Source organism: Oryctolagus cuniculus, chromosome 5 (genome assembly GCF_964237555.1).
Source record: "Oryctolagus cuniculus chromosome 5, mOryCun1.1, whole genome shotgun sequence".
Taxonomy (NCBI): Eukaryota; Metazoa; Chordata; class Mammalia; order Lagomorpha; family Leporidae; genus Oryctolagus; species Oryctolagus cuniculus.
In genome coordinates this window covers 37,374,413-37,395,112 of record NC_091436.1, presented here as the reverse complement: position 1 = coordinate 37,395,112, position 20,700 = coordinate 37,374,413, and the positions used below count along the sequence as shown (strand labels likewise).

General features: G+C 38.0%; 1 protein-coding gene across 2 annotated transcripts in view; it reads left to right on the top strand.

The window, feature by feature from the left end:
* The window catches only part of ENPP3 (ectonucleotide pyrophosphatase/phosphodiesterase 3), a 97,341-nt gene that overhangs the window by 11,195 nt on the left and 65,446 nt on the right, over positions 1-20,700 (top strand). For both annotated transcript variants that reach the window (XM_070074616.1, XM_008263526.4), the window contains 4 exons: positions 4,648-4,770; positions 7,005-7,130; positions 13,396-13,456; positions 17,434-17,531. In XM_070074616.1, the coding sequence (XP_069930717.1) occupies positions 17,465-17,531 (67 nt within the window). In that variant the 5' untranslated portion in view covers positions 4,648-4,770; positions 7,005-7,130; positions 13,396-13,456; positions 17,434-17,464. The remainder of the gene's footprint in view (positions 1-4,647; positions 4,771-7,004; positions 7,131-13,395; positions 13,457-17,433; positions 17,532-20,700) is intronic.

Genomic DNA, 20,700 nt, shown 5'->3' with positions numbered 1-20,700 from the left:
AGTGTGGAGAACATTTTTGCACATAGATCTTCGTATGTTTCTTTAGAATACAAACTGGAAATGCATTACTGAGAATAAAGTATGAAGATTTTTAAAAATTAATGGAAAAATTTAAATATATATGAGAGTCTGAAGACTAATTTAATAAATGTCTATGGGCCCATCACCTTCTTCCATCAATTTATAACCAATCTTATTTTATTTATATTTTTTTCACTATGTCCTCTTCAAAATATTTTGAAGCAAATACCAGGTATCATTTTGTTCCCACAGATTTCCGTATTTATTTCTATAAAGACATTTTAAAAATGTACTGTAATATAAGGTATACATACTTTAGAGGAAATGTTCCCTACTTAACAGATAGACTTTTTGAATTATTATTAGATTCAAATTGTTGGTAGAATCCCTTTGTTTTTTCAAAAGGTTTTCCTCCACCACTGTCCTATAGTTGCCATGTTTCCTATCTCAGGCAAATAAAATTATCATCACATTGTTGTATTTTCTTCCAATGATTTTGTCCAAATCAGAACATTGTTATATTTGTGTTTTCATATGCTCAGTTTTCCTTCCTTCCTTGCTTCATTTCTTTGCCTATCATTTCAGTCTTTTTAAAAAATACATTTTAAGGCTTTTGCTTCATACTGTCATATAACCTTCCAAAAAGATTTTTCCAATTTACACTGCCAACAACAGCGTGTCTTCTTGATTTGATTGCTAGTGAAAAATAACTGTGTGTTTCGTATGTTCATTAATCTTTTCCAACAGAATTCTGGAAATCATGTGAGTCTTCTGTTGTATGTCCCTTGGCCAGATCACAGTGGATGAGCTCAGGAGCTCTGTCACTTTGACAGTTACCACTTTCACTGTTACATCAGTCTTCACCTTCTTTGACCTTTTTTGTTCACTTTTAATGTGAGCATCCTAAAATACTGTCCTTATCCGCTTGACCCCTGCGATGTTTATATTTAGTTAAGTCTCCAAAATATTTTTTCCCAAATAAACTTTTTTTAAGGAATACAAGCTTCATGCATTTCAGAAGTAAAATTTTAGGAATTCAGTGATTCTTCCCACCTATCCTTCTCCTCCCTCTCCCATTCCCAGTCCCATTTTCCACTAAGACCCATTTTCAATTAACTTTATACACAGAAGACCAACTCTATATCAAATAAAGATTTCAACAATTTTAACAGGGGAAAAAATGCTTCTCAACAGTCTAGACAAGGGCTGTTCAAAGTTATTGCATCTCCTGGTAATAACAATAGATAGAATTATATAAAAAAAAAAAAGGTGAGAAAGTTCCAACATGGAAAGCAGTCCTCACAGCAGACTCATAGAATGGTGAACACTCAAAACAGCACTCTGACCTCAGAATCAGCACCTAAGGCCTAACTGAAAACACCATGAGAGCATTCCAGGCATGGAAAACCAATACATAGTGGCAAAATGGTTCTGCATGAAGGATTTCTGTGAGTGAGACACTAGTGGAAAGAAGGATGCCATCAAAGAAGGATGTACTTTTCTCTGAAAGGAGGAGAGAACTTCCACTTTGCATATGGCCCTGTCTTAATACTGACAGAGTTTGTGAACTCAAAAGGCTTCCATAGCCTTGGCAGCTCATGACAAGAGCCTCGGGTGATCACTGACATCATAAATAAGAGTGTCAATTGTTAAATCAACAGCAAGAGTCACTGTACACTTGCTCCCCATGTTGGACCTCTATCTTTAGTGAGTTGTACTATGAGAATTAATGGTAAAACTTGTCTTCAAACTGTACTTTATACTTTGTGTGTCTGTGTGGTACAAATAGTTGAAATCTCTACTTAGTGTAGAATTGGTATTCTGTGTATAAAGTCAATTAAAAATGAATCTTAATGGAACATGGAATGGGAGAGGGAGTTGGAGGTGGGATGGGAGTGGGGGTGGGAGGACGAGAATGGGGGGAAGAAAAGCTATATCTATAAAAGCTGTACATATGAAAATTTGTATTCATTAAATAAAAACCTTCGAAAAAAATCATTACATCTTGAAATTTACTTCACTTTTTTTTAGAGAAACTTCATTAACTTTAAAGAAGCACTTAAGAATGATACATCTTTTGCGAGCAATTAGGTCATAACTATAACTTATGAGACATAAGAATATACCCCATTTAATACATTAAAAGAAAATAAGTCCTTGAGAACAAGTTTTATCATAAATTAAGGAAGCACCAAAGAAAAAAAAGCAATAGAGTTGGACACTTAGGCATAACTGAAACTTATGAGACATAAGAATATTCTCCACTTAATACACAAAATGTAATAAATCTTTGAGAACAAGTTTCACTGTTAACTCTCATAGTACAACTCTTTGAAGACAGAAGTCCTGCATGGGAAGTTAATGCATAGTGACTCCTGTTATTAATTTAACAATTAACCCTCTTATGTATGACACCAGTAATCACCTGAAGCTCTTGACATGAGCTGCCTAGGCTATGGAAGCCTCTTGAATCCACAAACTCTGTCAGTATTCAGACCAGGCCATAAGTAAAGTGGAAGTTCTCTTCTCCCTTCAGAGAAAAGTACATCCTTCTTTGATGACCACTTCTTTCCACTGGGGTCTCACCCACAGAGGTCCTTCATGTAGGGCATTTCTAAAATAATTTTTTGTTTATTTTGTGATGCAAGAATATCAAGCAAGACCTCCTCCCCAAGTAGGAAACTAGTTTTCCCCATGTTATGTAGTGTTCAACATTGCTTTTTGTAAAAAAAAAAAAAAAAAGAAAATATTTATTTATTTATTTGAAAGGTAGAGATACAGAGACAGATGGAGAGAGAGAGAGAGAGAGAGAGAGAGAGAGAGAGAGAGAGTTTCTGCTTGGTGGTTCACTCCCCAAATAGCCACAATAGCCAGGCTTGGGTCAAGTGGAAGCCAGGAACCAGGAGCTTCTTCTGGGTCTCCCACATTGATGCAGGGGTCCAAGTACTTGGGCAATCTTCAGCTGGTTTCCCAGGCACATTAGCTGGGAGCTGGACCAAAACTGAGCAGCCAGGATTTGAATTGGTACCATATGGGAGGCCAGCACTGCAGACAAAGGCTTAATCTTTTGTGCCACAGCACCAGCCTGTACCAGCCTCCACCATAGCTTTTAACCACCACTATTTTCAAAAATATTAAATATAAAGTCTCTTTAACCATGTTATTTATCATTTTATACTCAATGCTTAGCACAGTGTCTGAAACAGAATGATGCAAAATAAATAACAAAATTTAAGCTATATAATGATTGTTTAAGGGATGAGAACAAAGTATGCATAGCGGAATTCTTTCAGATATACCATCATACCCTCCTTTTCTTCAAGGGACTCCTTTAGAATACAAAGCAGAAAGCAAGAATCACAAGGGAATTTACATAATCATTTTTCATGGTAATATAGAGAAAGAAGTTATTTTTAGCTGGATACACATTCCTTGCACAACAAGATCTGCAGTATTTCAGTTGTTAATTATCAATAGTATACTGATGACTCTAAAACCAGTGTGTTTACTTTGTGTCTCTCTTCCCTAAGCTCCAGACTCAAATATTCAAGTGTATATTTCCTTAGATATCTAAGAAAACTGAACTTATCTTCTTTCAAGGTCTTGCCCTACACCTTAGAAGGCATTTGTGACTCATTCTTCTTCCTCACTCTTTATGTAAAATTTCCCTCCTACTAATTGCAATTTAATTTCTCTTCGCTTTATTTTATTTACATTTTTCTTGCATCTATGGCTGCTGACTTACTTGAGGCCCTTGTCAATTTTGGTTTGGGCTAAAATCTCCTGATTGACCCAAGAGTTTCCATCCCTGCTACTCCCCTTCACATATTTTCAAGAGTGAGCTTCTAACATGCAAGCTTAATTGCTTACTCTCTGCTTATTATTTGTGGCTTTCCATTACCAAAGGCTAGGCTTCAGACTTCTTAGTATGACATGAGCACATTTTTAAGATTTATTTATTTATTTGAAATTTAGGGCTACAGAGAGGGAAAGACAAAGAGAGAGACCTTCCATCCAGTGGTTCACTCCCCAGATGGCCACAACAGATGGTTCTGGGCCAGGCTAAAGCCAGGAACAGGAGCTTCTTCTAGGTCTCCCATGTGGATGGCAGGAGCTCAAGCATTTGGGTCATCTTCCAGTGTTTTCCCAGTCCATTAGCCGGGAGCTGGATCAGAAGTGGAGCAGCTGGGACATGAGCCAGTACCCATATGGGATGCCAGTATTGCAGGCAGCAGCCATACTCACTACACAACAACACCAGCCCCCACTACTTCATCTTTGCCTTTGAACTCTACTTCTTCATCATCATAACCTAGCTACTATTCTCTAAATTTGCTTTCTAAGCTTCACTGATTTTAAAAACACTGATCCTTCTCCCAAGACTCAGAGGAGCCTACACAATCCCTTTTCTAGTTTTTGTCTCACCCCTCCCTGCTCCCATGTGTTTCTTATACCTTTCAGTGTCCCAGTATTTATCACATAATACTGGTGGGTCATGCAGCACCCTACAAATTATCTATTTGTGTGCCTTAGTCTGTGCTAAGTGCTTCTGTATGTTTCCACCATCTAAATACGAAATATTAGATAACTTCTAAATACAGATGTCCTATTTCTTTTACTCTACAGGAAGCTGCAGGAAAAAATGCTTTGATTCATCATTCAGAGGACTAGAGGGCTGCCGATGTGATGTGGGATGTAGTGACCGTGGCGATTGCTGCTGGGATTTTACAGGCACCTGTGTGGAACCAGGTAGGGTTTCAGAGAATTCGTTTATTAACGTGTTGATTGTGCCATCATTAATGCATATCCAGATTTTTACCTATGTACTGACATTAGTTTACTAAGGGTGCTATAGCAATGTACCACAAACTGGATAGTTCAATCAACAAAAATTCACTGTCTCACACTTACGGAGACTAGAAGTCCAAGGTTTAGATATTGACAAGATGGGGTCCTTCTGAAGGCTATGACAGGGAATCTATCTCTTCAGATAATCAGGACTTCAACATCTTTTTTGGAGGAGGATGCAATGCAATTCAATATCTTTTATATTTGGTCTATTAATAGCATTTCCCTCTTTACAGCGCCAAACAGATTCACACACTGAGGAATAACAGTCTGCAGGGACTGTGATGCTGTGTAATCATAGAGTTTCAAGGGAGTTTTACTGTGGTTTAAAGTGAACATCTTCCATTTCATTGGCAGTGATTCTCAAGCTTCAGGACACATAAGACTCACTTGGAAGACTGTTGATTCTTGATCATGCTGATGCTGGCACACCCCAGAGCACAATTTGAAAAATACTGTTATCTAGGTGGAACAGAAATCATGGAAAGTGGGGAGGTCTTGTACTTAAAGAAAAGTGAAGATTAGAACAATAGAGCTCCTTACATTATGTTCTCTGAAAAGGGCAAGAGGAAGGATAGAACTCAAAGTAGATAGAAGTCTGTCTTCCCATGACTTAATCTCCTGAAATCTTTTCTCAGTAAACAGTGAGTGAAGGGGGATGTAGAACTCTAGATAAAACAGAAGCAGGCAGCAACCTTCTATCCAATGTGTTTATCTAAGCACAGGGCTGATGTTGATTTTACTCACTGTTTCCTAGCAGTTGGCAACGGGAAACAGCCTTCCTGAAGTCTCTTGCTACCTTCAGCAATGGGATTTATTTAAACTGCTCTCATACCAAGTATGGAGTTGGAAAGAATAGTAAAGACATGGTCGGGAGCTGACCTACCTCTTCTGTCATTCTCAGCTGAGAGATACCCCCATTTGCCTACATTTTCAAAAATGTGGTTGTATTCCCGGTCCTTCTCTTGTCATTGTCTCTTCCTTATTGTCTGTCCGCAGACATGGCTGGGACAAACCACTCTTGGGTGGCAGTGATCAGTCAAGGCTCAAGCCCCTACTCTTGAGCAGGAACAGGGCTAGTGGTCAGTGTTTCTTCAAACTCTGAGTGTACCTGAGAGACCGACTAGAATTGTAGCCTACAGAGCCGAATTTCCCTCTACCTCTCATGCCAGTGATGAAAGTACTCCATTGCTCTTCTTTTTTTTTTTGACTTAACAATTTTTTTTTATTTTTTTAAACTTTTATTTAATGAATATAAATTTCCAAAGTACAGCTTATGGATTACAATGGCTTCCCCCCCATAATGTCCCTCCCACCCACAACCCTCCCCTTTCCCACTCCCTCTCCCCTTCCATTCACATCAAGATTCATTTTCAATTCTCTTTATGTACAGAATATCAGTTTAGCATACATGAAGCAAAGATTTCAACAGTTTGCTCCCACACAGAAACATAAAGTGAAAAATACTGTTTGAGTACTAGTTATAGCATTAAATCTCAATGTACAGCACACTAAGGACAAAGATCCTACATGAGGAGTAAGTGCACAGTGACTCCTGTTGTTGACTTAACAAATTGACACTCTTGTTTATGGCCTCAGTAATCACCCTATGCTCTTCTCATGAGCTGCCAAGGCTATGGAAGCCCCCTGAGTTCACCGACTCTGATCATATTTAGACAAGGCCATGGTCAAAGTGGAAGTTCTCTCCTCCCTTCAGAGAAAGGTACCTCCTTCTTTGATGACCCATTCTTTCCACTGGGATCTCACACGCAGAGATCTTTCATTTAGGTTTTTTTTTTTTTTTTTCCCCAGAGTGTCTTGGCTTTCCATGCCTGAAATACTCTCATGGGCTTTTCAGCCGGATCTGCATGCCTTAAGGGCTGATTCTGAGGCCAGAGTGCTGTTTAGGGCATCTGCCATTCTATGAGTCTGTTGTGTATCTCACTTCCCATGTAGGATCGTTCTCTCCCTTTTTGATTCTATATGCTCTTCTTTTTTATTGTGTATTTTCATTTATTATTACAGGAATTTGATCTATTAGAATAATACAGGGAGAAATACATGACATTTATATCTTTTGTGTTAAATATTCAAGAAAAATTCAGTGCTCAGAACTGAGTTGCCTAATTTTACAGCTCAAATATGGACATGCAATAAATTTCGGTGTGGGGAGAGCAGACTAGAGAACACGCTTTGCTCGTGTGCAGACGACTGTTTGCAGAGGAAAGACTGCTGTACCGACTACAAGAGCGTTTGCCAAGGTAAGCAAGAGGATGCAGATGCACCTGCCTCTGGAAGTTCAGTGAATCTGTGATTTTCCTAGAGCTCTCTTAGGCTGCAAGAACTAACGCAGGTCAGAGAATCACCGGTTACTCCACATGGAAGAAAAGACCATATGTGTTTACTGCAAGAAGAAATGTATATCAAGGAAGGGAGTCTATTCACCAGATAGTATGGAAAGGAAGCAACAGCGGAAGTTCCATATTTCTCTAGAAGACAAGACCTTGTTTTGTTCAATGACCACACCAAACATATGTAAGGGCTTCAAAACATTCCTGGAAAATGCATATTATGAAAAAAAAGCTATGCATTAATGTCAACTTTTTTTTTGCAATAAAATAGACTTATCTTTTACTTCCATCATTTTTTTTTTTTTTTGACAGGCAGAGTGGACAGTGAGAGAGAGAGACAGAGAGAAAGGTCTTCCTTTGCCGTTGGTTCACCCTCCAATGGCCGCCGCGGCCGGCGCGCTGCGGCCGGCGCACCGCGCTGATCCGATGGCAGGAGCCAGGAGCCAGGTGCTTTTCCTGGTCTCCCATGGGGTGCAGGGCCCAAGCACCTGGGCCATCCTCCACTGCACTCCCTGGCCACAGCAGAGGGCTGGCCTGGAAGAGGGGCAACCGGGACAGAATCCGGCGCCCCGACCGGGACTAGAACCCGGTGTGCCGGCACCGCTAGGTGGAGGATTAGCCTAGTGAGCCGCGGCGCCGGCCAACTTCCATCATTTTTTTCTGTGAATTTTTGAAGCCCTCTTGTAATTGTGATTTGAGACCCTGGATCCTTAAGTTAAAACATTGGGGAAGAAGTTATCTAGTGCAAACATCAGCACATTAGTTGAAATAATTATGTCCTGAGTGGTTCAAAGTTGACCTCAGGGAGGTAATAGAGAGTCAAGATTAAAATGCAGGTTATTCAATTTTTTATTTTACCTGATCACCACTTTATAAATGATGTGAAATTATTTTATTTTAATGTTATCAATTCCTTAGAACACCTGAGGAAATTTATGATTAATATATATATGTGCCAATATGATTTCCTTAAACTATCCACTCCTTTTTCATGATACCACATCCAACTAAGGTACCTAACTTATAATTTTAATATTCTCACACAAAAAAAGATAAGTTTGAATTTTGATTATTGAAACAGGAGGAAAATGCAAGCATCATAGCAGAAACATTATTATTCTTTTTTTTAATTTTTTTTAACTTTTATTTAATGAATATAAATTTCCAAAGTACAGCTTATGGATTACAATGACTTCCCCCCCATAATGTCCCTCCCACCCACAACCCTCCCCTTTCCCACTCCCTCTCCCCTTCCATTCACATCAAGATTCATTTTCAATTCTCTTTATGTACAGAATATCAGTTTAGCATACATGAAGCAAAGATTTCAACAGTTTGCTCCCACACAGAAACATAAAGTGAAAAATACTGTTTGAGTACTAGTTATAGCATTAAATCTCAATGTACAGCACACTAAGGACAAAGATCCTACATGAGGAGTAAGTGCACAGTGACTCCTGTTGTTGACTTAACAAATTGACACTCTTGTTTATGGCCTCAGTAATCACCCTATGCTCTTCTCATGAGCTGCCAAGGCTATGGAACCCCCCTGAGTTCACTGACTCTGTTCATATTTAGACAAGGCCATGGTCAAAGTGGAAGTTCTCTCCTCCCTTCAGAGAAAGGTACCTCCTTCTTTGATGACCCATTCTTTCCACTGGGATCTCACTCGCGGAGATCTTTCATTTAGGTTTTTTTTTTTTTTTTTCCCCAGAGTGTCTTGTCTTTCCATGCCTGAAATACTCTCATGGGCTTTTCAGCTGGATCCGCATGCCTTAAGGGCTGATTCTGAGGCCAGAGTGCTGTTTAGGACATCTTCCATTCTGTGGGTCTACTGTGTATCTCACTTCCCATGTTGGATCATTCTCTCCCTTTTTTATTCTATCAGCTAGTATTTGCAGACACTATTCTTGTTTCTGTGATCCCTTTGGTTCTTAGTCCTATCATTAGAAACATTATTATTCTATGACAGGAAAATAAGTATAAATTAAAGGATGAGTTAGTTTTTTATAAAATATAATTAAAATCAGACAAACAGGGATATTAGAAAAGGAAATAAAAGCCTGAAATAACTAATAATTGCCCAATATTTAATAGTAAATATTGTATTATTAAAAAATACATTTGCTGTAAAGAAATGTTTAGTGCTTGAAAGGATAAATATGTTTACCCTGATTTTACATTACACGATGTATAGCATGTAACAATACATCACATGGTGCCCCATAAATATGCACAATTTTTATGTCAAATTTTTTTCAAATAAAAATTGTATTGAAATTTCTCTAAATTCACAAAGACAAATGTAGATTCAGGTTTGTTTATTTCTCTAATTTCACAGACCATACTGCCTCTGGCATCTCAAGTCTCTTTTCTTCTGTCCCAGTTTTCTAACTAGATTTAATTCAAGACTGACTTTTAGGTCATGTGGTAATTTTTCCACTGAATTCATTGTACAATGTTGCCTGACTTTAAAAGAAACAAAAGTAATTTTTATATGCACTGATGAAGTTTATCATTATTACTAACTGGTTACTCTGATGATGTTAATTTAGTCATTTCAGTTTATTTGTAAAATAAAGCTCTTTTTCACGTTTCTCACAAAGATTCAATACTAATTTATATTTTAAAATGTTAAATTCTTTTTGTCAAATTTATATCTTCAGAGAGTAGAGGAGTTTGAGTCACTTTTGTGGAAGAAGCCAGCTGGTTTCTTTGGTATTTTAAGTCTAAAGTATTTAATTTTTTTTAAAACTTTGTGATAAATTTCTACTACTTCACGAAGATACAACAATATGATATTTTCCCCATAAGCCCATCACGTGTATTCAGTTGTTATTGTCTCATTTCCAATTCTATCTCAGATTGGCAAAGCAAATTTTTCAGAAAGATAAGAATATGGGTCTCTCTCTCTCTCTCTCCTTTCCTCTCTCTCTCTCTTTTTTCCTCTCTTTCTCTCTCATATATATATGAGATATACATATATATATATATATATATATATTGAGGACATCAGAGATTTGCTAACTCATTAATGAGATCACCAGCTAGAATGTAAAGCTGGTTTGAAGAAAATTGATTTGACTTGGTATAAACTATATATAGGACTCAAAGAGGGTGGACTAAAATCATGAGGATTAACTTTTAGTGGGAAAAAATAATTATCATTTCTTTGCCACTAGGCAAAAATCGATTGCTGTATATTGTTGCAGTTGATTTCTCAACAATGTTGCAGTGGATTCGTTTCTGAGAGGAGGAGCGTGGTGGGGGCAAGAGGCGCAGAGTCATCACACAGACCCCGGGAATCGCGTGAAAGCAGGCCTGAGGAGAGCAGCCCGCAGACTCGTTTATTTCAGTTAGTACAACAGCTTGTATAGTCAAGACCAACCAATTCGGTCAAGGGGCGGTCTATGCTTCAGCCAATCACAGCCTATTGCCAGGCAGTTTTCAAAGCCATCCAATCACAGCCTGTTGCTAGTCAGGCTCTTGTTGCTAGGCAGTTTCTGAAACCATCCAATCACAGCCTGCCGTCAGTCAGGCTCTGTTGTCATGTGGTTTCCGAAGCCACCCAATCACGGCCTGTTGCCAGGCAGTTTCTGTTATCAGTGGAGTGGCCATCTTGGCATGACCTTTTCACCTCAATGGCCATCTTGGCATGAACTTTTCACCTCAGTGGCCATCTTTTTTTTTTTTTTTTTTTTTTTTTTTTTTGACAGGCAGAGTGGACAGTGAGAGAGAGAGACAGAGAGAGAAAGGTCTTCCTTTGCCGCTGGTTCACCCTCCAATGGCCGCCGCTGCAGCCGGCGCACCGCGCTGATCCTGGCAGGAGCCAGGAGCCAGGTGCTTTTCCTGGTCTCCCATGGGGTGCAGGGCCCAAGCACCTGGGCCATCCTCCACTGCACTCCCTGGCCATAGCAGAGAGCTGGCCTGGAAGAGGGGCAACCGGGACAGAATCCGGCGCCCCAACCGGGACTAGAACCCGGTTTGCCGGCGCCGCAAGGTGGAGGATTAGCCTAGTGAGCCACGGCGCCGGCTCAGTGGCCATCTTAATATGACCTCAGTATATTGCTGTTTATCTTCTGCCTGTTAATTGCTACCCTGATGAGTTGTAAAATGAGTGATAAAGAGAAAACTAGATAAAGATACATACTCTAGGTAATTAGATAATCCATACAGATGGGTTTTTTTTTTTTTTAGATAATTCTCAGCTTGGCATTAAAAGGAAATATAGTGATCAGTTCTCCTTTTGCCAATTTTTGATTTTTAGTTATTTTTGCCCTTAACAAAATATACTCAGAATTCTCCCTAACCTCTCTCCCCAAATTTTAGATAATATTGATGCAAATCTTAGAGTTAATATAATTCATCCATAAATATTTTCAATATGTATCTGAAGTAATTAAGGATTTAACAAAATTATTATATTGTTTATACATCCCAAAACATCATCAATAATTACTGTCATCGAATATCCAACCAGTGCCCAAATTTTTCTCTTTATCTCATAATATTTTTAAAAAAGATTATAGCAGGATCTAAATAGATTTTTACATATTTCAACATATATTTCAAGTCCTTTAAAAGTATATTCTCCCTTTTTCCCCCTTGCAATTTTTATGTTGGATAGATGGGGCCATTTGCCCTATAGAGCTTTTCAGTCATGGTTTTGCTAATTGCATCCTCTGTGACTTTAGCAGTTTTTCAGCCCTTATATTTCTGCAGATTAGTAGCTGGGACCAGAGGACCTTTCAGATTCTCGTGTAATTTGCTTACTTGTTTTTGCAAGTATACTTTTTAGGTGGTGTTGTTGTTTCAAGAAGTACATTGTGTCTACTCCTTGGTTTTGGGGGATGTTAGTCAGAATGGTCTCTGTCTAGATTTCATATTTATGATTCCAAGAATATAGTAATAGTTTTCTCCCTCCCTCCCTTCCTGCCTCCCTTTTCCTTCCTTCCTTTCCTTTTTTTTTCTTTTATTTTTTCCATATCAAACTTTCAATTGACTTTGTAATCACAAACTCATTGCTCCTTTAAACAAAATGCTTCACAAGACAAAGGTGGATAGACTACTGTTCCATAGGGGTATAGGCAAGTGTTGTAGACAAAAATCATCACAAGATGTCAGTTTAGCTCAATATACATTATGCTTTTTTTATTCATTCTCTAAATTAGCTACAGTTCATTCAGAGAATACATATACTATTTGTATTTTTGTGTCTGGCTTATTTCTTTTTCTTTTTTTTTTTTAAGATTTATTTATTTATTTGAAAGGCAGAGTTACAGAGAGAAAGAGGCAGAGAGAGGTCTTCCATCTGCTGGTTCACTCCCCAGTTGGCCACAACGGCCGGAGCTGTGCTGATCTGAAGTCAGCAGCCAGGGGCTTCGTCCAGGTCTCCTACATGGGTGCAGGGGCCCAAGTACTTGGGCCATCTTCTATTGCTTTCCCAGGCCATAGCAGAGAGCTGGATGGGAAGTGGAGCAGCCAAGACTCAAACCAGCACCCATATGGGATGCCAGCACTTTTTGGGTCTGGCTTATTTCACTAAGGATAATGGTCTCCAGTTGCATCCATTTTGTTGCAAAAGTCAGAATTTAATTCTTTTTTTATGGCTGAGTAGTATTCTATTATGTATATGTACCATGTTTTCTTTATTTGGTCATCAGTTGATGGACATCTGGGAGCTAGAAATTCTGTAAAGAGAATAGCAAGATTTTATTTCTGCTCACAGCTTTAAACATTTGTTAAATCTCCCCCATTAGCTATCAACTATTGTCATTGACTGTTTTTCCCGCTTTCCCTTCTCTCTTTGGATTGTTTATACATATTTATTAAACCCATTTATTTTAGCAGTTGGGAAAACATTGTCCTTGATTGGGGGGCATTATTAAAAAGCAAAGAAACATCTCTTTTCAGCTACAGGAATCTGCATTGTTTTTCTTGGTAAAGACTGGCTTCCTGGTATTATGCTGTGCTATTGTAGATTGTGATTTCTGCAAGTCATTAGAGGCATTGCCCTTGCCAACATGCGAAACAGCACTTCTCATGTTCTGGAAGAATTTACTCACTGCAGTGACACTAATTGAGTCACTTGGGAAGATAACACCCATTGAACATTTGCATCTTTTTCTTGTTTGTGGTGCAGAAGTCAAAAGATTATTGGTCTTATCCTTTTCAGGAGAAACTTCATGGGTGAATGAAGACTGTGTCTCTGCCCAGCAGTCTCAATGTCCAGAAGGGTGAGGATGAATGACATGGAATTTTTATCTTCTTTTAGTGATTGACACATGGCAATGTAGTTGAGTGGCATGGTGGCATTTCCTTGGTTTGTTTTCATTTCAAAACAGAATAGTTAACAAAAGAGGAGATTGCTGGTGGCTTCAAAGACATAGCAGATTTTTTGTTTGCTTTACTGTGTACAAGACACTTTTATGTTAATTTATTATATTCATATGTTACAACAAAGACTTAAAAAAACTGGGTGGGGTATTAACTAATGCTTCTATGGTCAGGTCTTTTGACTAAAATTACTCCCACCAGAACACTTTTATATTAACAATCAAGTGCCTCAAATTTCTTCTTTCTGAGCCCAGGGGGAAAGGCTTGTCCAAAGAAAGTCTTACAATGAGAGAAAGACTTTAAGGAGTGGTTGCAGAGGGGTTGGCAGGTGCACCCCGATGACGAACATATGAGGCCCCGCTAACCCTCCTGGGCACCAACTCCACACATTAATGATGGCTGCTCCCTGTTCTTTACCTCAGTGTGGGCATGTGTCCCCACTCACCTCAGAGCCAAAAATTCCCCTTTTCTTCCTGTAGCCACCGCCCTTGACACTTTTCTGGGCTAAGTAGTACAAGTATGACAGTGAGACAGAAGAAAGAGCAAGAAATTCTTAGAATCAGGAAGAATTTTTAAATAACATTTGTTTCATTTGATGTTTAACTAAATGCAAACATATAAATTCTCCGCTCTTCCAACCTAGATTGCAAAACAAAGTCATTCCTTTCTAGAATTTTAAGGGAAAAAATGATGATACTATCTGAAATTCTTTATTTCAGAATGTGACAGTTGATTCCGTTAACATAGCCTCAAGATCAAAACTGTGTTCCCGCTAAGTTCAGAAAGATGTTGATTCCAAGGATTTTGATCAATACTGTAAAAACCCTTTCCATCTAGGGGGAGTGTGTGTGGTGTGTGTTGGGGGGTGGGTGGGTGTGTGTGTGTGGGTGTGTATGCATGTGCAGTATCCATCAGTATCAGTGCCTGCCTGGATTACGAAAATTAACATTCCTGGTTCTGTCAGAGAAGAGTGTATAAAGCAACATGAACCATAAGCTCTCCTTTTGTTTTAACTTAGGCAATTGTTCTCAGAACTGTGTTGTTTTCTTCAAAATTAAAACAATTTTTTTCTTTCGGATTTAATGAAGCATTGTTTGCTAAAGTCAGTTTGACATAGTAAGAGGGATGTCAGACTGACAAAACATGTGCAGCCTGATTAAAAACCAAACCTGAACCCCTTTAATGAATAATAAGACATATTTTACACACAAAAATGCTTATGGATAATGTGTTGGCTTTTGTACCATGCCACTTTGAGATGTCCCAATCCTCAGACCCAGCTGACTTCTTCAGCAGCTTTTGGGTGGAAGAGCAGAGGGGTTAGAATAAAATGGAGACTTGAGTTGGAGTCTTGGTTTTGCCTGTGGGACTTTGCATTAGCCACTTCTCTGAGCTGCATCTATAAAACCAGAATAAAAATAGTGATGATGTCAGGTTCAGAAGATTTCATGTGAGAATTAAAACATCTAAAGAAAGGAAAATGCTTGATAAGTTATAAAAATAATATAGGTTAATTTTAGTTATGATATGTGGCATAATATAAGTACTCAAAAGTTTTAATATTTCCTAGTGGAATATTTATTTTATTGCTTGTTTTATTAGATGAATCTTATTCTTGAACATATATTAAGGTGTGCTTAGAACCAAACAGACAATATTCATATGGCTTTTTGTCAGGGTCCAAATGACACTGACAACTGGTCTTTTGTGAAAGCATAACAGTAATAATAACTAATATTGATATGGTTTTATTTTCTCCTGGTAACAACTCTTTATAAAAAACTTTTTTTGAAGCAGAACCATTATCTCAACTCCCATGTAATGAAATTAGGCACAAGCAGTGAAGAAATTGAAATATACTTTTGGAGACTACTGGAGGCAAGGAGGCAAACCAGGCAGTGAGGCCCAGATCTCTATGGCAAGGTGCACCCACAAGTCACAATCTGAGCCTATGACACTCCAATTGACCAGAGGAATGGAAAGAGCATAGGACAATGTGAAGAATCATTTGTGGCCCTGAGACTCCCTCTCCTGCTGATAGCTGGGGAGAAGGACACATGACAAGCTAGAAGATTGTCACCCACTGTCCTTGTAAGGAGCCTCAGCGGACCTTGATGACTGAGCCTGAATGATTGATTAAAATGGTCTATCCAGACTTGTCAATCACTTGTCTACCCAAGTATTTGAGAGTTGGAGCAGAGTAACAGAGAGATTACAATACTAATATGATGATCTTCAAGCACGGCAAGACCAGAAAGGAAGCTAGTGGTACTACATATCCACTCTTGTCATTTATTCTGTTGTAGGAATTCCTTCCCATCTCCATCTCCTCTGTCTTTGCATGACAAAGTTACAGTGATGATTCTGCCACTGTTGATAATATTCTCATATAGCAATTTAAGTGGCTAGAAACATTTCATTGAATAAAACAATCTTACTAGACTAAATAAAACAAACCAACATTTCTGTTTGTGTGTTTAACTATTTAATAGTCCTATGGCAAGGAGCACGGGCCCTTGGGCATACAGTTGTAGTCCATACTAACGTAGGACACCTTGAGAAAGTTATCTTTCTTTTCTACTTGTCTCATTGCTGAGCTGGAAGTAATATCAGCACCTGGCTTACAGGTGACTGTTAGTTTTGGGTTTTTCTTTTTTGTTGTTGTTGGTTTTTTTGCTAATGATAACATGAAATAATAGATGTGTCCTTGCTCAGGTTTCATCTTGAGCAGTAAAAATAATATTAGTTTAAGGTTCACTTTTATTGGCAATAGCAAATAAAAATGAAAATAAGATGCAATTTTCATTTCATACATAATGAACCTACCATGATTTGTGTACACCTGTCACCTGTTTTGATGATGGAAGATAAATTTATATAGATTATCAGGAGAGAATTGTGACAAAATACTTTGGACTCCTCAAAATTTTATCCTTGGACCAGGAAATCTGATCTTTAAGAACCTATCCTAAGGAAGCAGTGAAGGATGTTTTAGGCGTATGGATATTCATGGCAGCAGAGATGAAAATGTGCTCTGAGCAGCAAACTTTGAGAGGCAGGGAGGACATTAAGAAAAGGGTGTACTCCTGGATGGAGTTCTGGGCTCCTGACTTCGCCCTGGCCCAGACCTGGCTGTTTGCAGCCATTTGGGGAGTGAAACAATGGATAGAAGATTTCTTTCTCTCTTTGTCTCATCCTTGTCCTCATTCTATCATTTTGCCTTTCACATAAATAAATAAATCTTTGAAGAAAAAAAGGGGTGTACTGGATCTTTGGACCCCACTCACTGATCATATAATGGTTGATCCTGTCTTTAAGCTGAAAATTATTTTGTGGAATATTTATTAACATAAAATTTTAAATTAGAATTATGCAAATAACTTCATGAAAAATAAGTGTTTTCTAACGTAAACTATATCAGGTCACTTTAATTTCATCAAACTATACCATTGAGAAATGTATGTGTGTTGTGTATTATATGAGTACAGTTTAGAAAGTGGAAAAGACATTGAATTAAAAAAAAAAAAACAGAGAGTCCCTGCATATAACCCAAAAGTTGTATCCTATCATTTTAACAGAGGTACTGGTTAAACAAAGATAATAAGGATTTTGAGGCATATATTAATATCCTGAGTTATTAGAATAAAAATGTCAAAAGATGTAGAACACTAGAAAAAAGGAAAGATCTTATAGAGTTTTTCTAAGTTCCAAATAATAATTATGTACAATAGATGATAGGACTAGATAATTATAGACCCCAAATTATTTTCTTACTGTACTTCCTAAGAATTTTCTAATTTGGAGAATTGCAAGCAGCATAGAAATGTATATTCTTTAATAATCAAAACAATGGATGAGTTTTGTTTTGCATTTTCAGGTTTGACCTGCCACCAGTTATCCTATTTTCAATGGATGGCTTCAGAGCTGAGTATTTGCAAACATGGAGTACTCTAATGCCTAATATCAATAAACTGAGTAAGTCTTCTCCAACTAACGGCACACAAATGATAAAGACACCTACTTAGATGATGTCAAATGACGCAGCTTTCTTACTGGCTTTGATATTGACATTTTTTCTCAGCCCAGGTGCTCTCAAGATCACATGGCATCCATGTCTTTTCAGTGGGGAAAGTATTTTCATACTTGTTGGTTCTTCCTACCTTTTCTTTCTTCCTTTGGCAGCACACTCATCTGTTTGGTTATTTTGATTTATTGTGTTTGAATATAACTCCTTTCATATGCTTGCCCATATATACTGTTTCCAAAATAGTGTTTGTCAGAACTGGGTGCTGGGTCTGTGCAAAGTTGATACAGCTCCAGGACAAGATCCTGAAGAAACCTGGATTAGCTGCACAGATTCCACATCCACAAATACTCCAGTAGGTAAAAAGATCACGATCTAATTCCAGTTCTGGATTCAAATTGCCTGGAACTTGGCCTTTCCACTTACTAGCTGTGATGTCTCGGGTCACTTTCCCTCATCTTTTGGTGGCTCTTGCCTTTGGTCACTTAAATAGTCATGTCCTACCTGATGGGATTTCATGAGATGTGCAATTATTGGTTATTATTATAGTTGCTGATTTTATTATCATCTTTATCAGGATGTTGTGCACTTGGCCTCCACATAATTTAATAAAGGAAACAATAAAGGGGAGTTGGGTACCAAAGGATATAGCCAGAGGGTTAATACTACAGGGTCCATATTATTCACACTGCGCCATTCCCCTGTCCATTTTCTCCAGACTCTCCTTAACCTGCAAAATTTTCAAATTTTATGACTCCTGTTTTTATTTTCCTCCAAAATCTTAAAAAAAAAAATACAACTGTTTTAGTCTGTTTGACTGCCTTTTCTAGCTCTTAGTTTCCTCATTTTTAAAATGAGACCATGAGATCTAATGATTTATACTGTAATCCCAACTCCAAAATGCCACAATTGTAGAAAGGTAAACTACTTTTCCCTACCTCGCTAAAAGTAATCTCTCCTGTTCTTCTCTCTCCCTCACCAGACACATGCACACCCTGAGGCACCTCTTTAGCAAAAAGATTGAGTTTTACACTTCCCACACTTGTACTGCTGAGCCACTTTGATCTGATAAACACTTACCAGCTTCTATTTCCTTATATAAATATCTCCAGATAATAGGTATATCAAGACTTGTTTCCTAAAGAGAATTTAACTAGCTAGGTCAAATTGGACCCCTTTTTAGATGGAATGATTGATTTATTCATACCATAAAGAATTGGAAATGATACTAATGATATAAATATATTTTATAAATATATATTTTATATATATAAAATAAATATATCAGTATATATTTTTAAATTTTTTTGAAGATTTATTTATTTATTTGAAAGTCAGAGTTACACATAGAGAGGAGAGGCAGAGAGGGAGAGGGGTCTTCCAACCTCTGGTTCACTCCCCAGATGGCCGCAACGGCTAGAACCACGCCGATCCGAAGCCAGGAGCTAGGAACCTCTTCTGGGTCTCCCACGCAGGTGCAGGGGCCCAAGGACTTGGGCCATCTTCCAGTGCTTTCCCAGGCCACAGCAGAGAACTGGATCGGAAGTGGAGCAGCTGGGTCTCAAACCAGCGCCCATATAGGATGCCGGCGCTTCTAGCCAGGGCATTAACCCGCTGCGTCACAGCACCAGCCCCATTAGTATATATTTATTATTAGCTTTTGGTTTTCTAATATTTAAAATATTTTAGTCATACATACAATATATTGATCTTCATCATGTGAATATATGACTAGCTAGGCCTGATAAGGCAAAACAGGGCAATTCTTTTCTAGGAGGCCAAATTAAGAATAGATGTGGTGAGATAGGATAAGAATAAAGGTAGCCTTCAAGTGAAGTGTGTGACAAGAAACATCACTGTTCAGGAAATCCAGGGTCCCATCTTTAGGGTCCCATCAAGCTCCCTGGGTTGAACGACATTGATTGTGAAGACAGAACTTGAATTAATACCACAGGGCAGTGGGTCACGTCTGTGACTACTATGTAGACAAGAATATGACGTTTCAAATCCTGCTCCGGTGAAGCGGAGACATCGTCTTGTCTTAGGTTTGCAGCCTACAAATCAAGATCAGCAAACTGTCAGTTGTGATAGTGAAAATTTAAGAATTTAAGAATTCTTAAACAGTTGAATTCTTAAATTTTCCACAGCAGATGCCATTGTTACCTGCACACTATTGTACAGTAGGTCTCTAAGTCTTACTCATCTTGCACAAATAAAATTTTTTACCAATTAATGAATAATTCCGTAATTTCCCTCTAACTCAGCCCCTGGAAACTACCTTTCTGTTCTTTACTTCATGATTATGACTATTTTGATATGCTGTTTTTGTGCTTTGATGCCTGATTTTTTCCCTTTTTATAATGTCATCAGGGTTCATTGTATGTGTAGGCCATATTTCCCCCTCTATTCATCTGTTCATAGGCCTTCAGATTATTATCATATCTTGTGATAATCATATCTTTGTGAATAGTGCTGTAGTGAACATGGAGTGCCTAGATTTGCATTTCCCTGATGATTAATAACATTGAACATCTTTTCAATACCTATTGGATATCCGTATGTGTTTTTTAACAGATATGTTTTTAAGTCCTTGGCCATGTGTTAATAGAAGAGTTTGTATTTTGCTATTGCATGCAGGAATTCCTTACTTACTTGGGACATTAACCCCTTGTCAGATTTACAATTTACAAATATTTTATTTTGCTCTATACGATGCCTTTTTATTCTATTGATTGTTTCTTTGGCTGTACAAAATCTTTTTAGCTTCATATAGTCCCATTTAACTGCTTTTGCTTTTGTTGCTTGTGCTTTCGATATCATAGCCAGGAAATCATTGCCCAGCCTGATGGCATGAAATTTTCCTTCTATGCTTCCTTCTAGGCATTTTACTGTTTTAGCTCTTAGTTAAATCTGTAACCCAATTTGAGCTTTTTGTTTGTGGTGGTGGTGTACCATAAGGGTTCAAGTTTATTCTTCTGCTTATGGATATCTAGTTTTCTAACACCATTTCTTTTTTTTTTCATTTTCAATTCTCTTTATATACAGAAGATCAGTTTAGTATATACTAAAGAAAGATTTCAACAGTTTGCACCCACACAGAAACACAAAATGAAAAATACT